At 42.0% G+C, this 23,106-nt stretch overlaps 1 protein-coding gene across 9 annotated transcripts in view; it reads right to left on the minus strand.

The window, feature by feature from the left end:
• LOC132392829 (disintegrin and metalloproteinase domain-containing protein 23-like) overlaps nt 1–23,106 on the minus strand; it is a 153,330-nt gene that overhangs the window by 124,192 nt on the left and 6,032 nt on the right. For all 9 annotated transcript variants that reach the window (XM_059967280.1, XM_059967277.1, XM_059967276.1 and 6 more), the window contains exon 3: nt 5,080–5,156. In XM_059967280.1, the coding sequence (XP_059823263.1) occupies nt 5,080–5,156 (77 nt within the window). The remainder of the gene's footprint in view (nt 1–5,079; nt 5,157–23,106) is intronic.

Raw genomic sequence — 23,106 nt, forward strand, 5'->3', positions numbered from 1 at the left:
TTAAAATCATCACTGAGTGTTCTCTCTTTGCCTCAGTACTCATGTGCAGTAGGAAAGTATTATCAGGCCTGGTTGTACAATTCTCTATCCAATTATACATTGCTGAAAGAGACATGCTATTGTTAATGTGAAAATTGGTATTAAAAACAGAGTAGGCCATACCCTTGCTGATTGATGTACACCGCACTATCACACACCCATCAGCGCTTCATTTCTGAGAACCAGTTGCATAAACTCACAAACACAGAGATTCTGCAGACTTTGGAAATCCAGAGTAACTGAGGAACTCAGCAAGTCAGGAGAGTCCTTCAGACCAAAACCTTTCATTGATTACATTACCTTCACTAAACTGAGATTAAGGCAGTTAATTATATTTTTAACAGCAACACCAGTGTTTATGCAAAATCAGGGCTGGAATATTCAACCATACTCGTACGCAGTAAACTAGAGAACTTCAATTATTTAAAAAAAATATTTTTCTTGTTTTCCCCATGTCAATCTTTTCCCCTTTCTCTTAATCTAGTCCATTTTAATATGCTCACTCTCAGCACCTGATTTGACTTAAGAACGTGCAGCATTACTTACAGGCCACCCTCAGCGCACCCTTCGGTGTGTTGGTTGTTAATGCAAATGACACATTTCATGCATCGTGGTAAATGAAACTGAATCCGAATCTAAAAGTCATGCGTTTCCTTCCAATACCACCCACGCCCTGCTGTCCCATTGCCTCATGCCAACTCTGACAGCCAGAAAAGCCAAAGAGTCCAGAATAAAGTATGGATAATGACAACTGCTGTGACTTGCCCTGCTCTGATACAAACACTAAAAATTTCCAAAATTTGGCATTCTGCTGGTAGTTGGCTGCTCTACAATAGGGCAAAGGTTTTCCTTCGTGGTCTTCCCAGCCTTGGGACATGGAGGTGAGCATTCAGATTAATAGAGACACTGCACAGAAACATGTCCATCAGCCCACCAAATCTGCACTGACCATCAAACGCTTAGTGCATTTTCTATGCTAAAACCAAATTAAATCCACTGTCATTCAATGCTGTAAAACAGTAAGATATGAAAACTTCCAGGGGGTGACAAATACTATAGCTTTATAACACACACACAGAAGTATTCACACCCCCCCCCCCCACTCCTTGGAAGTTTTCATAAGAACATGAGAAATAGGAGCAGGAGTGGACTTTCTGGCCCGTTGAGCCTGCTCCGCCATTCAATAAGTTCATGGCTGATCTGACCATTGACTCATCTCCACTTACCTGCCTTTTCCCCATAACCCCTAATTCCCCTGCTATGCAAAAATCTATCTAACCTTGTTTTAAATATCTTTACTGAGGAATCCTCCACTGCTTCCCTGGGCAGAGAATTCCACAGATTCACCACACTCTGGGAAAAGCAGTTCCTCTTCAACTCCATCCTAAACTTACTCCCTCAAATCTTGAGTCTATATCCCCTAGTTCTAGTCTCACCTACTAGTGGAAACAATTTTCCTGCCTCTATCATATCTATCCCTTTCATAATTTTATACGTTTCTCTAATATCTTATATGTTTCTCTAAGATTTTATATGCTTCAAGGTTTATTGTTTTACAACATTGATTCACAGTGGATTTAATTTGGCTTTTTTGACACTGATCAACAGAAAAAGACTCTTTTTGTCAAAGTGAAAACAGATCTCGACAAAGTGATTGAAATTAATTACAAATATAAATTTTAAAAAGTAATCACAAATATAAATCTGGCGAGAGCAAAGGATGTTGGGAATAGCGAGGGTGGAGTGCCGCTGGAGGGGTGTGGGTCAGGAGGAGTGCTGAGGCAGTGGGTGGCGTAGGTGCAGACACACCCAGACCTGAGAAATCAGGCAAGGTCATTTGATTCCAAACAATTGGTTTATTGATCATTACAGAATGTCTCTCTGGTGTTTTACACTCGCTCCCCTCTCTCCTTCCCTTTTCCCAACCATAATTCCCCAGTCCTTGCCCCCTTCCCAGGCTCAGACCACAACACAGACATATATCAGAATCAGGTTTATCATCACTCACAGGCCATGGAATGGTTTTTGTGGCAGCAATACAGTGCAATATGTAAAATTACTACAGTACTGTGCAGAAGTCTTAGGCATCCTAGCTACACACGTCTAAGACTTTGGCACAGTGCTGTACCTAATACACTGGCAATTTATGGTGGCCATTTAACCCAATGTCTTTGGGTGTGGGAGGAAGTCAGGGCACCGGGGGGGAGGGAGAGGGGGTTGAAGAGAACGACCAACTGGTCACAGGAGGAACCAGTAAACTCTGCAAAAAGGTCAGGATGGAACCTGGATCTCCTGCACTGTGTGGCAGTAGCTGTTCCTGCCGCTTTACAATACCCAGATCTGTCAGATCAGCCAACTCACATACTCCTTGTCAAATGAAAGCACTGGCGAGTTCCCATCTCCATTACGCTTCCCAAATTGGAAAGAAAGGGAAGACAGGTATCTTCATGTCAGCTTCCACCAAGCAGCCTTCAAAAACAGCGTGTCGCCCAGCCTCGCTCCACCCTCTGCAAGATCCTGCGACATCAGCTGGATGAAACTAAAGACACATCGTCGTGATTTGAACAAACTGGTGCGTGGTGGGCAATAGAAATACTGACACTCCAGTGCAATCCTAAGACTACTTGTTAGAGTAGATCAAGCAGCATCTGTGGAGGGAAATGGATAGTCAATATTTCAGATCCAATGGTTGATGAAGGGTCTTGACCTGACATGTCGACTGCTCATTTCCCTCCATAAATGCTGCCTGATCTGTCGAGTGTCTCCAGCATTTTGCATGTTGTTGCACTATTCCTGGTAATTGTTTGGTACAATCCCATTACTGATGACATGTGAAAGCAGCACCCATTATATAAGACCGCATCGACCAGGCCATGTTCTCTTCTTGCTACCACCAGCAGGAAGGAGTTATAGAGGCCTTAGGTCCCACACTACCAGATTTTGGAACAGTTATTACCCTACATCTATAAAACTCCTGAACCAGCGTAGATAACTTCACTCACTTCAACACAGAACTGACTCCACAACTTACTGACTCACTTTCAGGGGCTCTACAACTCATGTTCTCAATATTATTTATTTACTTTTTTCCACTTTATTATTATTTGCAGATTGGTTATTTGTCAGTCTTGGTTATTTATAGTTTATTATTGATAGTTTTCAAAAATTCTATTGTATTTCCTGTAAGTATCTGCAAGAAAATTAATATGGTGAGATATATATACTTTGATAATAAATAACCTTTGAATAATTGGAAGGATAAGTGGTACAGGAAAGGGGATAAAAAACATCCTGCATTTCAGAAAAAGCCAGCAGATGCTCAGGAAGCCATCAAGCACTTGAAGTAGCTTAAACATCACTGGCATCATCAATAGCGCCCAGAAAACAGTAACGCAGAAGTAGAGATGAGCAATAAATCAATCACTTACAGTAACCAATCAGCAGGCAAGATTGTGTTACAGTCTAAGATCTACGCACTGGGCCAGCACAGAGGCTGCCACATTCTCAGTGCCCAAGAGACCATCAAATGATTAATTCTCTTCAGCCCTTCATCACTCCAATCAGCTATTCATCAAATACACTAATTGATATTTGGATTTAGCTGTGTTTGCAAAGCCGCAACACTGCAGGGAAAACGGATCCTATTTTCAAATCCTGGAGGTGTTCCTGATCTTCATGTGGCTTTGGGTTTGTACTAACCAGGGAAGAAAAGGCAGGCTTTGCATTAAGTGGTTTCTTCCACTACTTCAAGACACTCTGCGTTCTTTGCAGCCAAGCAAAGATTTCTGACGCTGCATAGTGTAAACGCCCATTGTAATGATCAAATTACTCAAGGCCTTTTTTCTTAAGAAGACAGCAGCACTGGCTAAGGGATAATCATGGGCAGGCAGAAAGGATATCACTACTATTCTTCCTCAAAATGGGGCTCAGAATGCTTATACGTGCACCCAAGGTGGGGGAGGAAGAGTGAGGTGTACCCACAAATTGACATGCTAAACCGCAGCTACCCAAAGTGTCAAGATTAGATTTTATATTCTGGAGTGTAATAACCCTAACCTTATTGGAATCTCCAAAGTGTGTTACTACCAAATGGCGAAAGAGGTTTCTAAAACCAAGTCTTCCGATTTCAGATTGGCTGAGATACAGCTGTCTGTTCACCAGAGAACTTGCCTTCTGCACTTCCTATTCCCTGTTATTCTCAATCATTCAAAAATGACTGAAGCATTACAATTTTTTTTAATGGTTAACACAATTAAAATGTCAGTAACATCAACAGTGGGCTCACAAAATCTAACCAACTTTAAGGTGGCTCATGTACTTACGAGCTGAAGCTTAGAGAAAATAAATGAATCACATCTTGGCAAAGGTTCATGGAGTTTACAGTACATCTGTAGACAAACTAAAGACAACATTAAGGAGAAATAAGGCGTGGTGCATTTATGGATCAGACAGATCACAGCATCACTGGCTAATGGAGGGTGCTGCTGGGATTTATACTGTTGCTAAATGGAGTGGTGGGTTCATCGAGAACAAACAGGAGAAAATTTGCAGATGCTGGAAATCAGAGCAACACACACAAAATGCTGGAGGAACTCGGCAAGCCAGGCTACCAAAGAACCTGTCCTGCTTAAGGGTTTCAGCTCAAAATGTCGACTATACTTTTTTCCCCATAGATGCTGCCTAGTCGGCTGAGTTCCTCTAGCATTTTGTGTGTGTTGCTCAGGTTGATCAAGAGCTATGAACCTGAGAAATGGGTGGAAAACAATGGGAATGACCAGACTGGCTGTGACACAGCTGTCTGCTCACCAAAGAACTTCATATACCCTTTAGACTCAAAAAAATGACTAAAGCAATACTGTTACCATGAATCTGTTAATTAGGATCAAATTCTTCTTCTACACCTAATTATCCAGTAACCCCATTGCTGTCCACCACCAATGACAAAGAATGGCACTTTCAGAAGCTGGAGTCATGTCTGATTTCAAGCCCTGAAGCCCTTGGAATGTGTGCGCGCATGCATATAAGATAGTTGGTACTTACTTGTTCAGTGTAATATCTAGGATAAAGGTAGTGTCAAAGGCCTCAATCTGGAAGCTCGCATGAGTAAGATGTACAGCCTGTGGGAGCAAACAAGAGGGAGACACATACATCAATAACAGTTCTGCTAATCCTTTACTAATTAGGCCTCAGGTGGAAGATTTTTTTAATATACTTTATTCATAAAATATTCATTTATACTATAGTGCATTAAAGTCAATATTCTGTTATTCCCATTGCTTAACACTAGCACATTCCTTGCAAATGCATTGTCCAAAAAAGTGGGCAAATCAGCACATTCCACCCCACGAGGGCAATATGGCCAATCTTCCAATCATATATTAAAGATCTGATAGGGAGGGCCCTCCTCACCACAGACCATGAAAGGTCCTGGTTGGTTGTTTGAAAGTTCTGAGAATGATGCTATTTCACTGATAGACTTCAACAGAAACACAGAAAACATACAACTCTATACAGGCCCTTCGGCCCCCAAAGCTGTGCCGAACATGTCCCTACCTTAGAAATACCTTGGTTTTACCTCTATTTGTCTAATCTCTATGTACCTGTTCAGGAGTCTCTTAAAAGACCCTATCGTTTCCACCTCCATCACCACCACTGACAGCGCATTCCATGAACTCACCACTCTCTGCATTAAAAAAAACTTACCCCTGACATCTCCTTTGTACCTACTTCCAAGCACCTTTCCTCTGTACCTACTTGAAGAAAGGTTTAAGGAAGTTTGATAGGGAGTGATTCCATCATATCCACCATCTCCTTTCCAACTGGAGGTCATTTATTGACTCCAGTCGCATTAAGTGAAATATACAAAACAAATATATCCCCGCCAATTATTCCTCCTAAAAGCAGCTGATTGAAGACCGGTGATTATCATAATATGGTCTGTGGGAGTTTCTTCCCCTCAGTTTGGGTTCTGCATTACTGGTGGAGGGGGGGGGGGAAGGAGGGGGTACCCTTCAAAATTACTTACAAAAATTTGCAGATTGACCTGAGATCGACAATTTTGTTTCAATCCTCAAACACTGATAACCTTCAGGATAATGTACAAAAAGAATTAAAAGTTAGGAAACCTTAATGCAGAAGGCCATTCAGCCCATCAGTCCCAATTGGCTCCCACTAGGACAATCTCATTCCCTCTCTCTTTATTGCCTTGTACGTTTAACTTGTCCACTCTCATATGAACTCCCTTGAATTCATTTGCTACTTATCTACAATAAGGATGGTTTATAGTGGCTAATTAATCTGCACGCCCATCTGTGGGATGCAGAGGGAAACCCGAGCATCCCAAGGAAGCACAGACGGTCACAAGGAGAACGGGCAAACCCCACACAAAACAGCAGCCGAGGTCAGTTTCAATTACAGGTCACTGGAGTCATCTGACAGCTGCTCTTCTTGCCATGTCACCATGTAGTTGTAAACTTCATGAAGTCTGCACAAAGGCGCTAATTAAGAAGGGGAACATAGCAAAGTAGGCTGGGGTAACAGTAGCTCATGAAGAAGACAACTTTTCCTTGAATAAGCTCTTAAGAGTTAAATCGCAAATTCTTTGCACCCGTTAACAAAAAAAGCTTGGCTCACTAATTCTCAGCCTGGTTAATGGTCTCTTGAAGTGCAGTCACCTGAATTTTAATTAAAATTTGGAAAGAATAACCATTTACTGAAAATATGGATTTAATTTCAGTCGAGAAGATATCATCCACTCTAACTGGAGGTCACTGTTTATTGAATCTGCTCAGTATTAATGTGAAGAGTGTGTGTATAAACACACAACACTTTTACAGAAGGCAAGGGCAATGCTAATGGAGCCTTCCTGTGCCAATTAATTTGAACACTGAGGTCAATGCTCTCTGCCAAAGAGCAGGGGCTCCCTGTCAAAGAACAAGGCAGATGTTTCAACATAAATAGCTGCTTTAAAACAAACACTAAAACTGCCAGCCCATTTAGATCTCTTCAACTATCTCTACTCTACTGAATTCAGTAATAACAACCAAAATCCTTAACACAAGAGACTCTACAGATGCTGGAAATCCAGGGTTACATACGCAAAATGCTGGAGGAACTCAGCAGGTCAGACTGACCAAAATACTTGTCTTTCAGACAAATGTGCATTCTCCGAATGTTATTATTAGCGGTGGTATTCCACTTCCTTGAAGTACAGCTCTCTGTACTGCCTTAAGGAGGAAAATTACGGTGCAGCGCAATGGTACAGCTCGTAGAGCTGCTTCCTCAGCTCCAGTAACCCAGGTTAGATCCCGTGCACAGGGGCCATGTGCACAGTGCTTGCATCCTCTCTAAATAACCACATGTTTTTTTTCAGGGGGTTCTGGTTCCTCCCATAACCCAAACACACAGAAAGTAGATTAATAGGCTGCTGTAAATGTCCCCTAATGTAAATAGGGGGAGGGAGGCGTGGGGGTAGGCAGGAAAGTTTCTGTGATGAATGAGTATCTGATGAATCACTTTGAAACCCAAATTAAGTACAAGTGGTAAAGTCTAAGCTGTTTGATGTGACCATTGACTACCTCTTCCACCATATGGCTGACAGGGCAGTGTACAACCTGTATTGCAAACCTGCCCTGCTCAGCTTTCTATCTGGACCACAGTGCATAAATTTACAAACAACTGCCTGATTGGTTCTACACCTAAATCAAAAGAGGCTTTAAAACCATAGCAGTTTACCCCTCCCTCTTTGATAGTTGATGGAGGGAAGCAAATCAAATTAGCTGAAATTGAGAACCTGGCACCTTGGGAGGATGGTTCATCTACTGGACACTGATGGTGGACATTTGGCAATGCACAGGCTTTGCCCAGCAAAGCACAAAATGCTGGAGGGACTCAGCAAGTCAGGCATCACCCATGAAGGGAAATGGACACTCAATGTCTTAGGTTGTGACTCTTCATTTTGACTCTATCCAAAATGTCTCCAAGGCTTCATCATGGCTTGTGATACCAGAAACAGGTCCAGCAGTGAACCAGAGAAGCTCCAAGTTAAGAAACTGCAAGGGTTAAAAAGACCCTGATGGGAGTTATATACAGGCCTCCAAACAATAGCCGAGATATGGGTTACAGGTTACATTAGGAGATAGAAAATGCATGTCAAAAAAGCTATGTTACAATACTCATGGGTATTTCAAAATGCAAGTAGGTTGGGAAAATCAAGTTGGTGTTGGATCCAAGAAAATTTGTAAAGTGCCTACAAGACGGCTTTTTAGAGCAGCTTGTGGTAGGGCCCACTGATTTGGGTGCTGTGTAATGAACCAGATTTGATTAGGGAGTTTAAGATAAAGGAAACCTTAGGAGGCAGTGATCACAATATGTTAGAATTCACCCTGCAATTTGAGAGGGAGAAGCTAGAGTCAAATGCATTAATATTACAGTGGGGCAAAGGGAATTACAAAGGCATGAGAGAGGAGCTGGCCAAAGTTGATTGAAAGGGGACAGTAGTACGGCTAGCAGGAGATCAACAAAGGCTGGAGTTTCTGGAAGCAATTCGGAAGAAGCAGGATAGATACATTCCAAAGAAGTAGTACTCTAAAGGCAGGATAACACCACCATAGGACCATAAGATACAAGAGCAGAGCTAGGCCATTTATCCCATCGAGTCTGCTCAGCCATTTCATCATTTCACCCAATTTTACTTTCAGCCCCAATCTCCTGCCTTCTCCCCATATCCATTCATGCCCTGACCAATCAAGAATCTATCAACCTCTGCTTTAAATATATGTAATGTCCTAGGAAAGGTTTCACTGCTAATGTAATGGTCTTTTTACAGCAGCAGTGTTTGGGTTATGGTTAGAGGTAACTGGTGCTTTGGAATGTGAGCCATCCAATGAGGGGAGTGTTTTTTCTGGCTGTGTGCCTGACACCGAGGTGATCTGGGTCTTTGTTCAGCGGAAGATGGAGAGAGAAGATGACAGAAAGGAGAGGTTGGAAACACCAGAAAGGAGTGGACTTGGAGTGGGGCCAGGAGTTGACAAAGTCTGGGGAAATCGGTGGAGGACCAGCAGAAGGGAAACTGTGAGCTCCAACTTGTGCACATTTACAATTTCAATAAAATGGGTCCTTTTTTTTGTTTCACTTTACTAACCCTTCAGTCAAATTAAGAATTATAAAGCTAAATCATTTAATTGCATATGGTGTACTCTCTGTTATTCCATGGTACTGATTTGTAACAGGGTAACACATCACTCAGCATCCACACAAACAGGAGGTTTTGAACCTCAATCTCATACGTTTGGTGAGGCCAGAGATCATCTTTCCTAGACTTACGCAGCCCACAGAACCTGAGGATCACATAAAAATTTGGCCTCCACAGCTGCCTGTGGCAAGTAATTCCAGTTTCACCACTCAGGCTAAAGAAATTCCTCCACATCTCCTTTCTAAAAGGACACCCCTCTATTCTGAGGATATGTCCTCCGATCCTACTCTCCCACCATAATAAGCAGCCTCTTCACATCCACTCTATCAAGGCCTTTCACCATTCAATACGTTTCAATGAGGTCATTCCTCATTCTTCTGAATTCTAGTGAATACAGGGCCAGAACCATCACGTGCCCTTCATATGACAAGCCACTCAATCCCGGAATCATTTTCATGAATCTTCTTTGAACCCTCTCCAGTTTCAGCACATCCTTTCTAAGGGGTCCAAACCTGCTCACAATGCTCTAAGTGAGGCCTCACCAGTGCTTTATAAAGTTTCAACATTACATTCTTGCTTTTAGATTCTAATCCTCTTGAAATGAATGCTAACGTTGCATTTGCCTTCACCACAGACTCAACTTGCAAATTCATCTTTAGTGAATCCTGTGCAAGGACGAACAAGTCCCTTCACATCTCGGTTTTGTTGTATTTTCTCTCCACTTACAAAATAGTCAGCCCTTTCATTTCTTCGACCAAAGTGCATGAACATACACTTCCCGACATTGTATTTTATCTGCGATTTCATTGCCCATACTCCGAATTTGTCTTAAGACCTTTTGTAGCCTCTCCACTTCCTCAAAACTACCTCTTCTCCAGCTATCTTCATATTGTCTGCAAATTTTGCAACAAAGCCATGTGTTCCATTATCCAAATCATTGACATATAATGTAAAAAGAATTGGTCGAAACACAGACCAATCTGGAACACTACTAACCAGCTACAAAAGGCTGTCCTTATTCCCACTCTTTGCCTCCTGCCAACCAGCCACTATTTTATCCATGCTGAAATCTCGCCTGTAATAACATGGCTCATAATTTGTTAAGCAGCCTCATGTATGGCACCTTGTCAAAGGCCTTCTGAAAATCCCAAGTGAACAGCATCAACTGATACTCTTTTGTCTAGTTTGCTTGCTATTTCTTCAAAGAATTCAAACAAATTTGTCAAGCAAGAGTTTCTCTACAGGAAACCATACTGACTAAGGCCTATTTTATCATATGCTTCCAAGTACCCTGAGACTTCATCCTTAAATATCAAATCCAATATCTTCCCAACTGCCAAGGTCAGAATAACTGGCCTATAATTTCCATTCTTCTACCTCTCTCCCTTCTTGAAGAGTGGAGTGACAATTGCAATTTTCCAGTCTTTCAGATCAAGTGATTCCCAAAAGATCATTATTAATGCCTCTACAATCTCTTCAGCCATTCTTTCTGAACTCTGGAGTGTACACCATCTGGTCCAGGTGACTTATCTACATTCAGACCTTTCAGTTTCCCAAGAACCTATTCTCTAGTTATGGTAACTTCACACACTTCATGCCCCCTGTCACCTGGAACTTCCACCATGCAAAACACTTATTCAGTTTGTCCACCATTTCATTGCTCCCCATTACCATCTCTCCAGCAACATTTTCTAGTGGTCCAATATCCACTCTCACCTCTTTTACACTTTATGTATCTGAAGAAACTCTTGGTACCCTCTTTAATATTATTGGCTAGCTTACTTTAGTACTCCATCTTTACCTTCTTAATGATTTTTAGATGCTTTCAGATGGTTTTTAAAAGCTTCCTAATCCTCCTAATTTTCTTCCTACTATTTTGCTCTATCATATGCCCTCTCTTTGGCTTTCATGTTGGCTTTAACTTGTCTTGTCAGCCACTGTTGTCATCTTCCTTTTAGAATATATGAGATGTATATATCCTGTGCCTTCCAAATGGCTTCCAGAAATTCCAGCCATTGCTGTTCTGCTGTTATCCCTGCCACTGTTCTTTTCCAATCAATTCTCCTTTCTCATGCCTCTGTAATTCCCTTTAATCCACTGTAACCTGATATATCTGATTTTAGCTTCTCCTTCTCGAATTCCATGGTGAATTTGATCATACTACGATCACTTTCATTACACAACACCCAATCCTGAATAGCTGATCCTCAAGGGGGTTCAACTACGAGCTGCTCTAAAAAGCCATTTTCTCGGCACTCTAGAAATTCCCCTTCCTGGATTGCAGCACCAATCTGATTTTCCCAATCTATCTGCATATTAAAATCCTCTGTGACTATTGTAACACTGCCCTTTTGGCTGCATTTTCCATCTCCCATTATAATTTGTAGGCCAAATCCTTACTCCTTTTCGGGGGCCTGTATTTAACTTCCATCAGGGTCTTCAAACCCTTTCAGTTCCTTAGCTCTATCCACAATGATTCAATACCTACCAACCCTACATCACCTCAATCTAATGACTTGATTTCATTTTTTACCAACACAGCAACACCGTTCCCTCTGCCTTCCTGCCTGTCTTTTCGATACAATGTGTATCCAATGTGTATTAGCTCCCTGCTATAATCTTCCAGTCATGATTCAGTGATGCCTATATTATACCTGCCAATCTGCAACTGCACTGCAAGTTATTCCATATACTGCACTCATTCAAATACAACACCTTCAATCCTGCATTCACCCTTTTCAATTTTGTCCATCTTTTACATTACAACTCATTCTGTTGACTGCAATTTTGCCCTATTAACAACCTCTCCTCACCACACATTGCCTCTGTTTGTGAACCAGCTACCTCATCTTCAGTACTATTATTCACCTTTCCTACAATAGTTCTTGCATTGAAATACAAGGGGTGACTGATAAGTTCGTGGTCTAAGGTAGAAGGAGTCAATTTTAGAAAACCTAGGAACTTTTTAAACACTGTACTTCCTACCTTTCCAAATCTAGATTCTTCAGGTATTTTGGAGAAATTGTTAGAACTAAATTCTTTTCAGAAAGGTGTAATTTCAAATGTTTACAATATAATTATGAAAATACGTTCAGAGGCCTTTTATAAGATTAAGAATGATTGGGAAAGAGAACTTAACTTTAATATCCCTATTGAGAATTGGGATAAAATTCTTCAACTAGTTAATTTATCCTCTATATGTGCTAAACATTCATTGATACAGTTTAAAGTTGTGCACAGGGCTCATATGTCCAAGGATAAATTGGCTTGTTTTTATTCCCACATAAATCCTATATGTGACAGATGTCATTCTGAGATAGCTTCTCTAACTCATATGTTTTGGTCATGTCCGTCTTTGAAAAAATATTGGAAAGACATTTTCGGTATTATTTCCACGGTATTGAACATTGATTTACAACCTCATTCTATTACTGCAATCTTTGGTTTATCAATGATGGAGTCAATTCATTTATCTTCTTCTGCTTGTCAGATGATTGCATTTCTTACATTAATGGCTAGAAGGTCCATTTTGTTGAATTGGAAAGAATTTAATCCCCCTACCACATTTCATTGGTTTTCTCAAACTATGTTAAGTCTAAATTTGGAAAAAATTAGAAGCGTCATATATGACCCTTCTATTAAATTTGAAAAAACTTGGAGGCCATTTATTCAATATTTTCACATGATGTAATTTGACCCTGTTCCAATCCTATTTGTTTTTCCAGTTTTGATTATATATATGTTGAGAGGATCAGAGTTGGTGACACTGATGATTCTTTGTCTTTTTATAGGTACTATAAACAGCCCATTTTTTCCCCTTTTTTCTTTTCTTTATTAGTGGTTAGTTTGTTAGATTTGTTTTTCTTGGGGTAATAATATTTTTTTCTCTTTTTCTCTTTTCTGTTTTTTTCAACATGATATACCTAGTTTTTTTGATTTGGGAAGACTCAACAATATTGTATTTATTGCTTGTGTATCCTTTTATGTTCATTTTAATTTTGTAATTTTGTAATCCCAACTAACTATGTATTAACCTTATCATGTTGATATTAATAAAAAGATTGAAAAAGAAAGAATTTTAGAAAACATCTTTCAACATAGTCCCCTCCTACATGTACACACTTAGTCCAGCGGTTGTGGAGCATACGGATCCCTTCTTTGTAGAAGTGGTCCACAGCAGGGGTGATTGATAAGTTCGTGTGCTAAGGTAGAAGGAGGTGAGTTATTAATTTCAAAATTTTGCATTTTCACTCAAATTGAACTGCATGTGTATGTAATGAGAGTTACATAACTCTTCTCATTCTACCTTAGGCCACGAACTTATCAATCACCCCTCGTATTTCAGAGCAAGAAATATCGTAGGAAAGGTGAATAATACTACTGAAGATGAGGTAGCTGGTTCACAAACAGAGGCAATGTGTGGTGAGGAGAGGTTGTTAATAGGACATAATAACTCATCTCCTTCTGCCTTTGGCCATGAACTTATCAATCACCCCGGTGAGTTATTAGCTTCAAACTTTCTACATAATCACTCACTCAAAGAGTTGAACTGCACGTCCATGTAATGAGAGCTGTATAACTCATTTCAATAGACAATAGGTGCAGAAGTAGACCATTCGGCCCTTCGAGCCTGCACCGCCATTTTGAGATCATGGCTGATCATCTACTATCAATACCCGGTTCCTGCCTTGTCCCTATATCCCTCAATTCCCCTGTCCATAAGATAGCTATCTAGCTCCTTCTTGAAAGCATCCAGAGAATTGGCCTCCACTACCCTCCGAGGCAGTGCATTCCAGACTCCCACAACTCTCTGGGAGAAGTTTTTCCTTAACTCTGTCCTAAATGACCTACCCCTTATTCTCAAACCATGCCTTCTGGTACTGGACTCTCCCAGCATCTGGAACATATTTCCTGCCTCTATCTTGTCCAACCCCTTAATAATCTTATATGTTTCAATCAGATCCCCTCTCAATCTCCTTAATTCCAGCATGTACAAGCCCAATCTCTCTAACCTCTCTGCGTAAGACAGTCCAGACATCCCAGTGTTACGCCTATACCCAACTCTGAGGGGTGCAGAGTGGCCCCCTCCTTTTTGAGAATCGCAAGATCGTTACTAATTCAGGTCAGGAGACGTGTGTCCATTCCCGTTGCCCCGGGATTGAGGCCCTACCACGGAAGGCGGCTTAGCTAAGGAAGAGATCACCACCGACGCCATTTCGAAGGATCGACATCATAAAACGGAAAACGGGCAAGTTCTAAACTTCCGTCTCTCTCTCTCCAACCAAAAGCTGCAGCCTGAATGAACGAGTGACTTTTATATTTCCATCGGACAATACATTATCCCCTAGACAACGACAGAGCTATTTCTTATTGATTATTATTATACCCGCTCTTTTAGATTTAGTATTGACGACGTATATTATCTGTATGTTTGCATTCATATTATTTTTGTGTATTTTTATCAATAAATACTGTTAAAAATAGTACCATCAGACTTCAACTGACCTCTCTATCTTTGCTGGTAAGTGACCCAGTTACGGGGTACGTAACACCAGGAATTAACCTCGTGAATCTACACTGCACCTCTACAGCCAGGATGTCCTTCCTTAACCCTGGAGACTAAAACTGTACACAATACTCCAGGTGTGGTCTCACCAGGACTCTGTACAAATGCAAGAGGATTTCCTTGCTCTTGTACTCAACTCCCTTTGTAATAAAGGCCAACATTCCATTAGCCTTCTTCACTGCCTGCTGCACTTGCTCATTCACCTTCAGTGACTGATGAACAAGGACTCCTAGATCTCTTTGTATTTCTCCCTTACCCAACTCTACACCGTTCAGATAATAATCTGCCTTCCTGTTCTTACTCCCAAAGTGGATAACCTCACACTTATTCACATTAAACATCATCTGCCAAGTACCTGCCCTCTCACCCAGCCTATCCAAGTCACCCTGAATTCTCTTAACATCCTTATCACGTCACACTGCCACCCAGCTTACTGTCATCAGCAAATTTGCTGATGTTATTCTCAATGCCTTCATCTAAATCATTGACGTAAATCGTAAACAGCTGTGGTCCCAATACAGAGCCCTGTGGGACCCCACTAGTCACCACCTGCCATTCCAAGAAACACCCATTCACCGCTACCCTTTGCTTTCTATCTGCCAACCATTTTTTTAACCATGTCAATGTCTTCCCCCCAATGCCATGAGCTTTGATTTTACCCATCAATCTCCTATGTGGGACCTTATCAAATGCCTTCTGAAAATAGAGGTACACTACATCCACTGAATCTCCCCCGTCTAACTTCCTGGTTACATCCTCGAAAAACTCCAACAGATTAGTCAAGCATGATTTACCCTTGGTAAATCCATGCTGGCTCAGCCCAATCCTATCACTTCCAATTTCCTTCTACCTTAGGACACGAACTTATCAAATCACCCATCTGTGGACACTTTCTGGAGGTCCAAGATCCATACGCTCCACAACCACTGGACTAAGTGTGTTAATGTAGGAGGGGACTATGTTGAAAAATAAATGTGCCAGGTTTTCTAAAATTGACTCCTTCTACCTCAGGCCACGAACTTATCAATCATCCCCATAGCACCAAACTTCTTGAACTCCTTATGTCACTCGTCACAACCCATGTCATTGGTACCTACATGGACCATGGCTTCTGGTTAATTGCCTTCCCACTTTAGAATGCTGAGAACTTGATCTGAGATATCCTGGACCCTGGCACCTGGGAGCCAAAGTACCATCCGGGAATCTTGTTCTTGCCTGCAGAACATCCTGTCCCTTCCCCAAACTAACAAATCCCCTATCACCACACTTTGCCTCTTCTCCACCTTCCCTTCTGAGTCACAGAGGCAGATTCAGTACCAGAGACCCAACCACTGTGACTTTACTCTGGTAACCCCCCCCAACTCCCCTTCAACAATATCCAAAGCCACATACCTGTTGTGGAGGGGGACGGCCAGAGGGGTACTCTGCACTGGCTGTATAACCCCTTTCCCCTTCCTACCTGTCTGACTGTCACCCATTTTCCTGTGTCCTGCTGTGTCTTGGCTGTAACAACCTCTCTATATGTCCTATCTATCATCCATTCAGCCTCCCAACTGATCTGGATGGAGTTCATCAGTTCCAGCTCCAATTTCTTGTTAGCTTGTTAGAAGCTGCAGCTGGATGCAGTTCTCACAGTTGCTGTCATCAAGGACACTGGTGGTCTTCTTGCCTTCCCACATCCTAAAGAGGATAATTTCACTATCCTGGCTGGTATCTCTACTGTCCTAACTGGGCAGACATGAAAAAGATACGGAAAAGAAACTTGAGCTTTTCTTTCCTTTGCTTTCTCTGACTGAAGCCTTTTTTTGTGGAAGCCTCGAAGAGCTAAAGCCTCAATATCACCACTCAGTGTGTCCACTCAGACAAAGGTCGCTGTGCTTGCTCCCGCCTTCCTTTAATTTGTTCTTACTAACCAATCCCAAATGCCAACTAGTTGCTAGTCAAAGCTCTTTTTCACTACTGCAAACCGCTGCTGCTTTTCATCCTTGGGCAGTGGACCTGATTGAAGTCCCCTCCTCTTCAAACTTCCGATGTCCAGATTGGCTGCTGGTCAAAGCTGACCATGGCTGACAAGGGAAGTCAAAGCCAACACAAAAGCTAGAGAGGACATATAAGTTAGTGGAAAGATAGAGGACTGGGAAACTTAAAAACCAACAGACGGCAACTAAAATAAACCATAAGGAGGGAAAAAAATGAAATATCAAACTATAGCCAACTATATCAAAATGGATATCAAAAGTTTTTTCAGTTATATAAAGAGTATAAGAGAGGTGGCAGTAGATATTAGACTGCCGGGAGAGGCAGTAATGGGGACAAGGAAATGGATGAACTGAATAAGTATTTTGCATCAGTTTTCACTGTGGCAGTATTCCAGATGTTCGGGAATTTCAGGGACCAGAAGAGACTGTAGTTGCTATTAGTTGAGAGGGGTGCTTGGGAAACTGAAGGTAGAAGTTAGATTTGTCACCTGGACCAGATGGATTACGCTCCAGGGTTCTGAAAAAGGTGACTGAAGAAATTGTGGAGGACTTGAAATGAACTTTCAGGAATTACTAGATTCTGGAATGGTTCCAGAGTACTGGAAAAATTGCAAATGTAATGCCATTCTTCAAGAAGGGAGGGAGGCAAAAGAATGGAGATTATAGGTCAATTGGCCTGACCTCAGTTGTTGGGAAGATGTTGGAGTTGATTATTAAAGATGTGGTTTCAGGGTACTTGGAGGCACGTGATAAAATAAGCCAAAATCAGGCATGCTTTCTTTTCCTTTATGAAGCCATGCTAACAAATCTGGTTGGATTCTTTGAATAAATAACAGGCAGGATAAGCAAAGGAGAATTTGTCGATATTGTGTACTTGGATTTTCAGAAGGCCTTTGACAAATTGCCACAACATGAGTCTGCTTAACAAGTTAAGAGCCCACAGTATGACAGGAAAGATGGCTAGAGCATTAGCTGATTGCAGGAGGAAAAGAATGGGAATAAAAGGAGTCTTTTCTGATTGGCTACTGGCGACTAGTGGAGTTCTGCAGGAGTCGATGTTGGGACTGCTTCTTTTTATGTTCTATGTCAATGTTTTGGATGAAGTAATTGAGGGTTTTATGGCCAGTTTTGTGGATGATCCAAAGATAGGTGGAGGGGCAGGTAGTGTTGAGGAAGCAGAGAAGTTGCAGAAGAACGTGGACAAATTAGAATGTTTCCTGTGGTGGGAGAGTCTAAGACCAGAGGGCACAGCCTCAGAATTGAAGGATGCCCAGTTAGAACAGAGATGAGGAGGAATTTCATTAGCTAGAGGGTGGTGAATCTGTGGAATTTGTTGCCAAAGGTAGCTGTGGAGGCTAAGTTATTGGGTGTATTTAAGGCAGAGTTTGATAGGCTCTTGATTAGTCAGGGTGTGAAAGGCTATGGGGAGAATGCAGGGGAATGGAGTTGAGAGGGAAACGGATCAGCCATGAAAAAATGGTGAAGCAGTCTCAATGGGCTGGATGGCCTGACTCTGCTCCTATGTCTTATGGTCTAAGTTGGCCACAAATTTCAGTTCATTTTTGATTCAATATGTAGTTAATGTCAAAATAAAGTTATATACCACAACAAAGAACCAGAATAAACCATATGACTATTTTTCTCAGCAGTGTCAATCCTGAGAATTACATTCTAAGAACCTGGTGTATTGTCGTATTGAGATTATGGAGAGGTGGGGGGGCCAATATGAAGAGAACACAACAGAAGCACAGGATTACTGTAAATGGTTACCCTTTGGTCAATGCAGATTTGGGGAACTGAGGGTTTGTTACGTGCTGTGTTAGGAGTTTAAAGAGGCATGGTTTACCAGCAAAAGCTCTAGCAGATTTCTACACAGGTAGAGTACAGAGCATTCTTAACGGGTGTATCACTGCCCGGTATGAAGCCTCCAACTCACTGGATCACAGCAGGCCTTTAAAGGGTCATAGACTCAGCCAGCCCCATCACCAGCACAATGCTTCCTACCATCAATGTCATCTTCAAGAGGCAGTATCTCAAGGAGGTCATATCTATCATTAAAGATGCGCACCATCCAGCACATGCCCTCTTCACATCAGTACCATAGGGGAGGTGGTATGGGAGCCCGAGGACCACTTGTTTTAAGAATAGTTTCTTCCACTCTACCATCAGATTTCTGTAAAGTCCTTGGACACTACATTGCTATTTGTCCCTTGTATTAATTGTTAATCTTTGTAACTTAGTGATTTTTATGTCTTCCACTACTCAACGAACCAATCTCTCTTACTACTATATGCCTCCTCGTTGCCATCTGAGATTAGTCAGGCCTTCTCTGGTTTACCAACCTCTCTCCCAACATCTCTACATTTAATCTGCCACCTAGTCTTCAACGAGCTGAAATTTTCAAATGATGACCAAGATGCTTCAGATACAAAGCAGAAAACTGGAATACACTGATTTGGGGTGAGGGGTGGGAATCTGCAGAGGACTTTGGGCTAAATGCTAGAAGATGAGATTAACATGACTGGTACCATATGGTCAGCATGGAAATAGTAGACTGCAAGGCCTGCTTTCATGCTGTATGGCAAATCATTCTCTTCAGCCACCAGTCCCAGCTCTCTTCACCGTTCGTTCTCACAACTATAGCGGATCTCAATTGCAGGGAAAATGACAATGGTGCTAATATAGGATTAGTTTAAATGGTCTACACAGACTCACTTGACTGAAGGGACAGGTTCCATGCTGTATTTTTCTATGACCATCCATCATCTGCTAAAACCACTGCATTTTGCTGATAAGCAAGGGAGCTCTTCAGCCTGAGAGAGCACTGCTTACTCACTTGGCTAAATAGTGAGCAAAACTGAAATTGTGCCACTAAACAATGAATTAGATACTTAATAAAGTGGCTCCTGTTATGGTAAGACCAACTGAGAGCATTTACTGCTGATATCTGGCATCATCTTCTCGATACAGTGAAGCTTTGCCCTTGAATCCAAATAGCCTATCATTCATATCACAAAATTAGCCAATTTCTGGAGGCACGATATTTGGACATGAGCTGCAAAAGCTTAAAGACTGATCTGAAATGTGCCTCTGATAAAGCACTGATATTACACCTAACTTTTTACCCACTTTCACTTCAAATCCAAGTAGGTTTGATCCTTTCTGTCAATTTAACATCTAGGACAAAGAAGCAGATGGGAGGTTTTACATCTGAACAAACAACTCTTCCACAGGAACACTGTGAATCTAATTAATGGGGTTTTATTTAGGAGTCCTGTATCACAATGTACCAAATGACGTTATCGTCTCTTGGTGTACATATACCGTAAAATGGCTTCCAGGAAACCAGGAGACACTTTTTTGCTGAGAAGTCATTGGCTCTTTCCCCAATTATAAGGGCAACACTTCTTGGCTCAGGTTGACTGAGCAATGCTACATCTACGGAAAGGGAAACAGGTAATAGTAGAAACGTAGAAAACCTACAGCACAATACAGGCCCTTTGGCTCACAAGATTGTGCTAAACATGTCGCTATCCTAGAAATTACTAGGCTTACCTTTTGCCCTCTATTTTACTAAGCTCCATGTACCTATCCAAAAGCCTCTTAAAAGACCCTATCATATCTGACTCCACCATTGTTGCCAGCAGTCCATTCCACGTACTCACCACCCTGAGTAAAAAACTTACTCCTGACATCTCCTCTGTACCTACTCCCCAGTACCTTAAACCTGTGTCCTCTTGTGGCAACCATTTCAGCCCTGGGAAAAAGCCTCTTGACTATCCACACGATCAATTCCTCTCAACATCTTATACACCTCTATCAGTCACATCTCATCCTCCATCGCTCCAAGGAGAAAAGGCCAAGTTCCTTCAACCTACTCTCATAAGGCATGCTCCCCAATCCAGGCAACATCCTTGTAAATCTCCTCTGCACCCTTTCTACGGTTTCCACATACTTCCTGTAGTGAGGCAACCAGAACTGAGCACAGTACTCCAAGTGGGGTCTAACCAGCATCCTATATAGCTGCAACATTACCTCTCGGCTCCTAAATTCAATTCCACGATTGATGAAGGCCAATACACCGTACGCCTTTTTAACCACGGAGTCAACCTGTGTAGCTGCTTTGAGTGTCCTATGGACTCGGACCCCAAGATCCATCTGATCCTCCACACTGCCATGAGTCTTACCATCAATACTATATTCTGCCATCACATTTGACCTACCAAAATGAACCACTTCACACTTATCTGGGTTGAACTCCACCTGCCACTTCTCAGACCAGTTTTGCATCCTATCAATGTCCCGCTGTAACCTCTGACAGCTATCCACACTATCCACAACACCCCCAACCTTTGTGTCATCAGCAAACTTACTAACCCATCCCTCCATGTCCTCATCCAGGTCATTTATAAAAATCACGAAGAGTAGGAGTCCCAGAACAGATCCCTGAGGCACTCCATTGGTGACTGACCTCCATGCAGAATATGACCCGTCTACAAACAAGGTAGTGTTTTGGGTCAAAGAATTTCACTAGTTTGAAAAAGTTAAACACTTCTCTCACCATACATGCTGCCTGACTGTTTCCAACATTAATTATTTTTAATACAGATATCCAGCAATTTGCATTTTCATCCCTGACAATCACCAATATACTTAAGACTAGAAGAAAGAATAGAATTAGACCATTTGGCCCATCAAGTGTAAGTGCCACATTCAATCATGCCTGATTTATTTTTGTTTTCTCAACCTCATTTCCCTGCCTTCTCTCCACAACTCTCAACCCCCTTTCCAATCAAGAACTTATCAATCCTTGCCTTAAATATACCCAATGACTGTGTGGCAACGAATGCTACAACTTTACCAGCCTCTAACTGAAGAAATTCTTCCCCATTTTCAGATTTAAAGGGATATTCATTTATTCTGAGACTGTGCTCTTGGATCCTAGACTTCCCTACTAATGGAAAGTCTTCCAATTTAAGATGGTGCTGGTGAAGCACAGCCATGACTTGCTGGCAGCAAACAAAATACTAACTACCTTATTAATCACACTTTTTCTGGTAAATGATCATGGCAATCGATAGCCTGTAACTTCCCTTTCAGAGTTGAGCTTTTGAAACGCCTGTACAACCTGGCATTTTTAAGATTCAAGTACATTTATTAACAAAGAATTTATAAATTATCCACCTTGAGGGAGCCACAAAGCAAGAAACCCAGGAACCCAATTTTAAAAGATCAAAAAAGAGGGGCAAAAACACACACACACATCATGCAAACAATAGAAGCAAATTACAGCATCCCGAACCAGATTTAGTCCTTAGATGCACTCCCTGGAGCAGCTGGAGTAGGCCCAAGCCTACTCATATTAGCCATCTCAGTCCATTATAGTAGCAGGATGAAACTGCCGCAGAACTCAGAGATGCCAGCCACCGAAAAGAGGAATGAACATGGTGGAGAGTGAATGAAACCCTCACCTGCAGTCCCAACACTTGAGCTTTCCAGTCTATCTGGACCAATGTTTAAATTGTCCAAGCACCGGGTAATGCCTCGCTCCAGGACCTGGATCACAGTGGAGCGATACACCCAGACCACACAGCCCGCAGCCATTCTCGATCTCACCAAATCAGCTCATCACTTGGAGCAATCCAATCTCACACCCGGTGAGAGCTGAAAACTTGTAGGGGCAGGATGGGTGAGGTGTGGTGTGTACAGGCCAAACTGAAGCAGCAGGGCCTGTGCCCAGAGATCGGGGAATGAGCCAATGTTTAGCCATTGCTGAAGCAGACTTGGAGACAGTTCAATGCAGCAGAATCGAAGCAAGAGCAGGTGAGGCAGAGCCGAGGTGGAGGGGGCCTGGGAGGAGCAGGAATGACAAGGTCTGATTGATTTAGGCACTGATCTGAATTAGAAAGGTCAGGTTTGGGCCAAATCAAGGCAGCAGGGCCTGTGTCCAGGAACGTATTGATGCGACAAGGCCTGGGTCCGATAGCGAGGAACAACCCAAAGTTTGGATGATTTAAGTGCCATGCCTGATTGAAGGGATCTGTGAATTGGGACTGGAGGCAAGGGACAGGCCGGTTCAGCTCACTGCTCTGTGAGGTTTACTCGTCTCTGTGCTGAACTGAGGCTGTGGCTGGCAACTAACAGGCTACTGGATCAGCTGCAGTAATGTCTGGCTTCATGGCTGTGGACTCACTTTCGTGAACTTCAGTTGCTTGCTTGCTTTTGGTGTTTGCATGACTTGCTTTTTTTTCCTCTGCACATTGGGTAGTTGATAGGCTTCTTTTTTAAAAAAAAAGTGTTGTATTGGGTGTCTTTGTTTTGTGGCTACC

Source organism: Hypanus sabinus, chromosome 4, assembly GCF_030144855.1.
Source record: "Hypanus sabinus isolate sHypSab1 chromosome 4, sHypSab1.hap1, whole genome shotgun sequence".
NCBI classification, from domain to species: domain Eukaryota; kingdom Metazoa; phylum Chordata; class Chondrichthyes; order Myliobatiformes; family Dasyatidae; genus Hypanus; species Hypanus sabinus.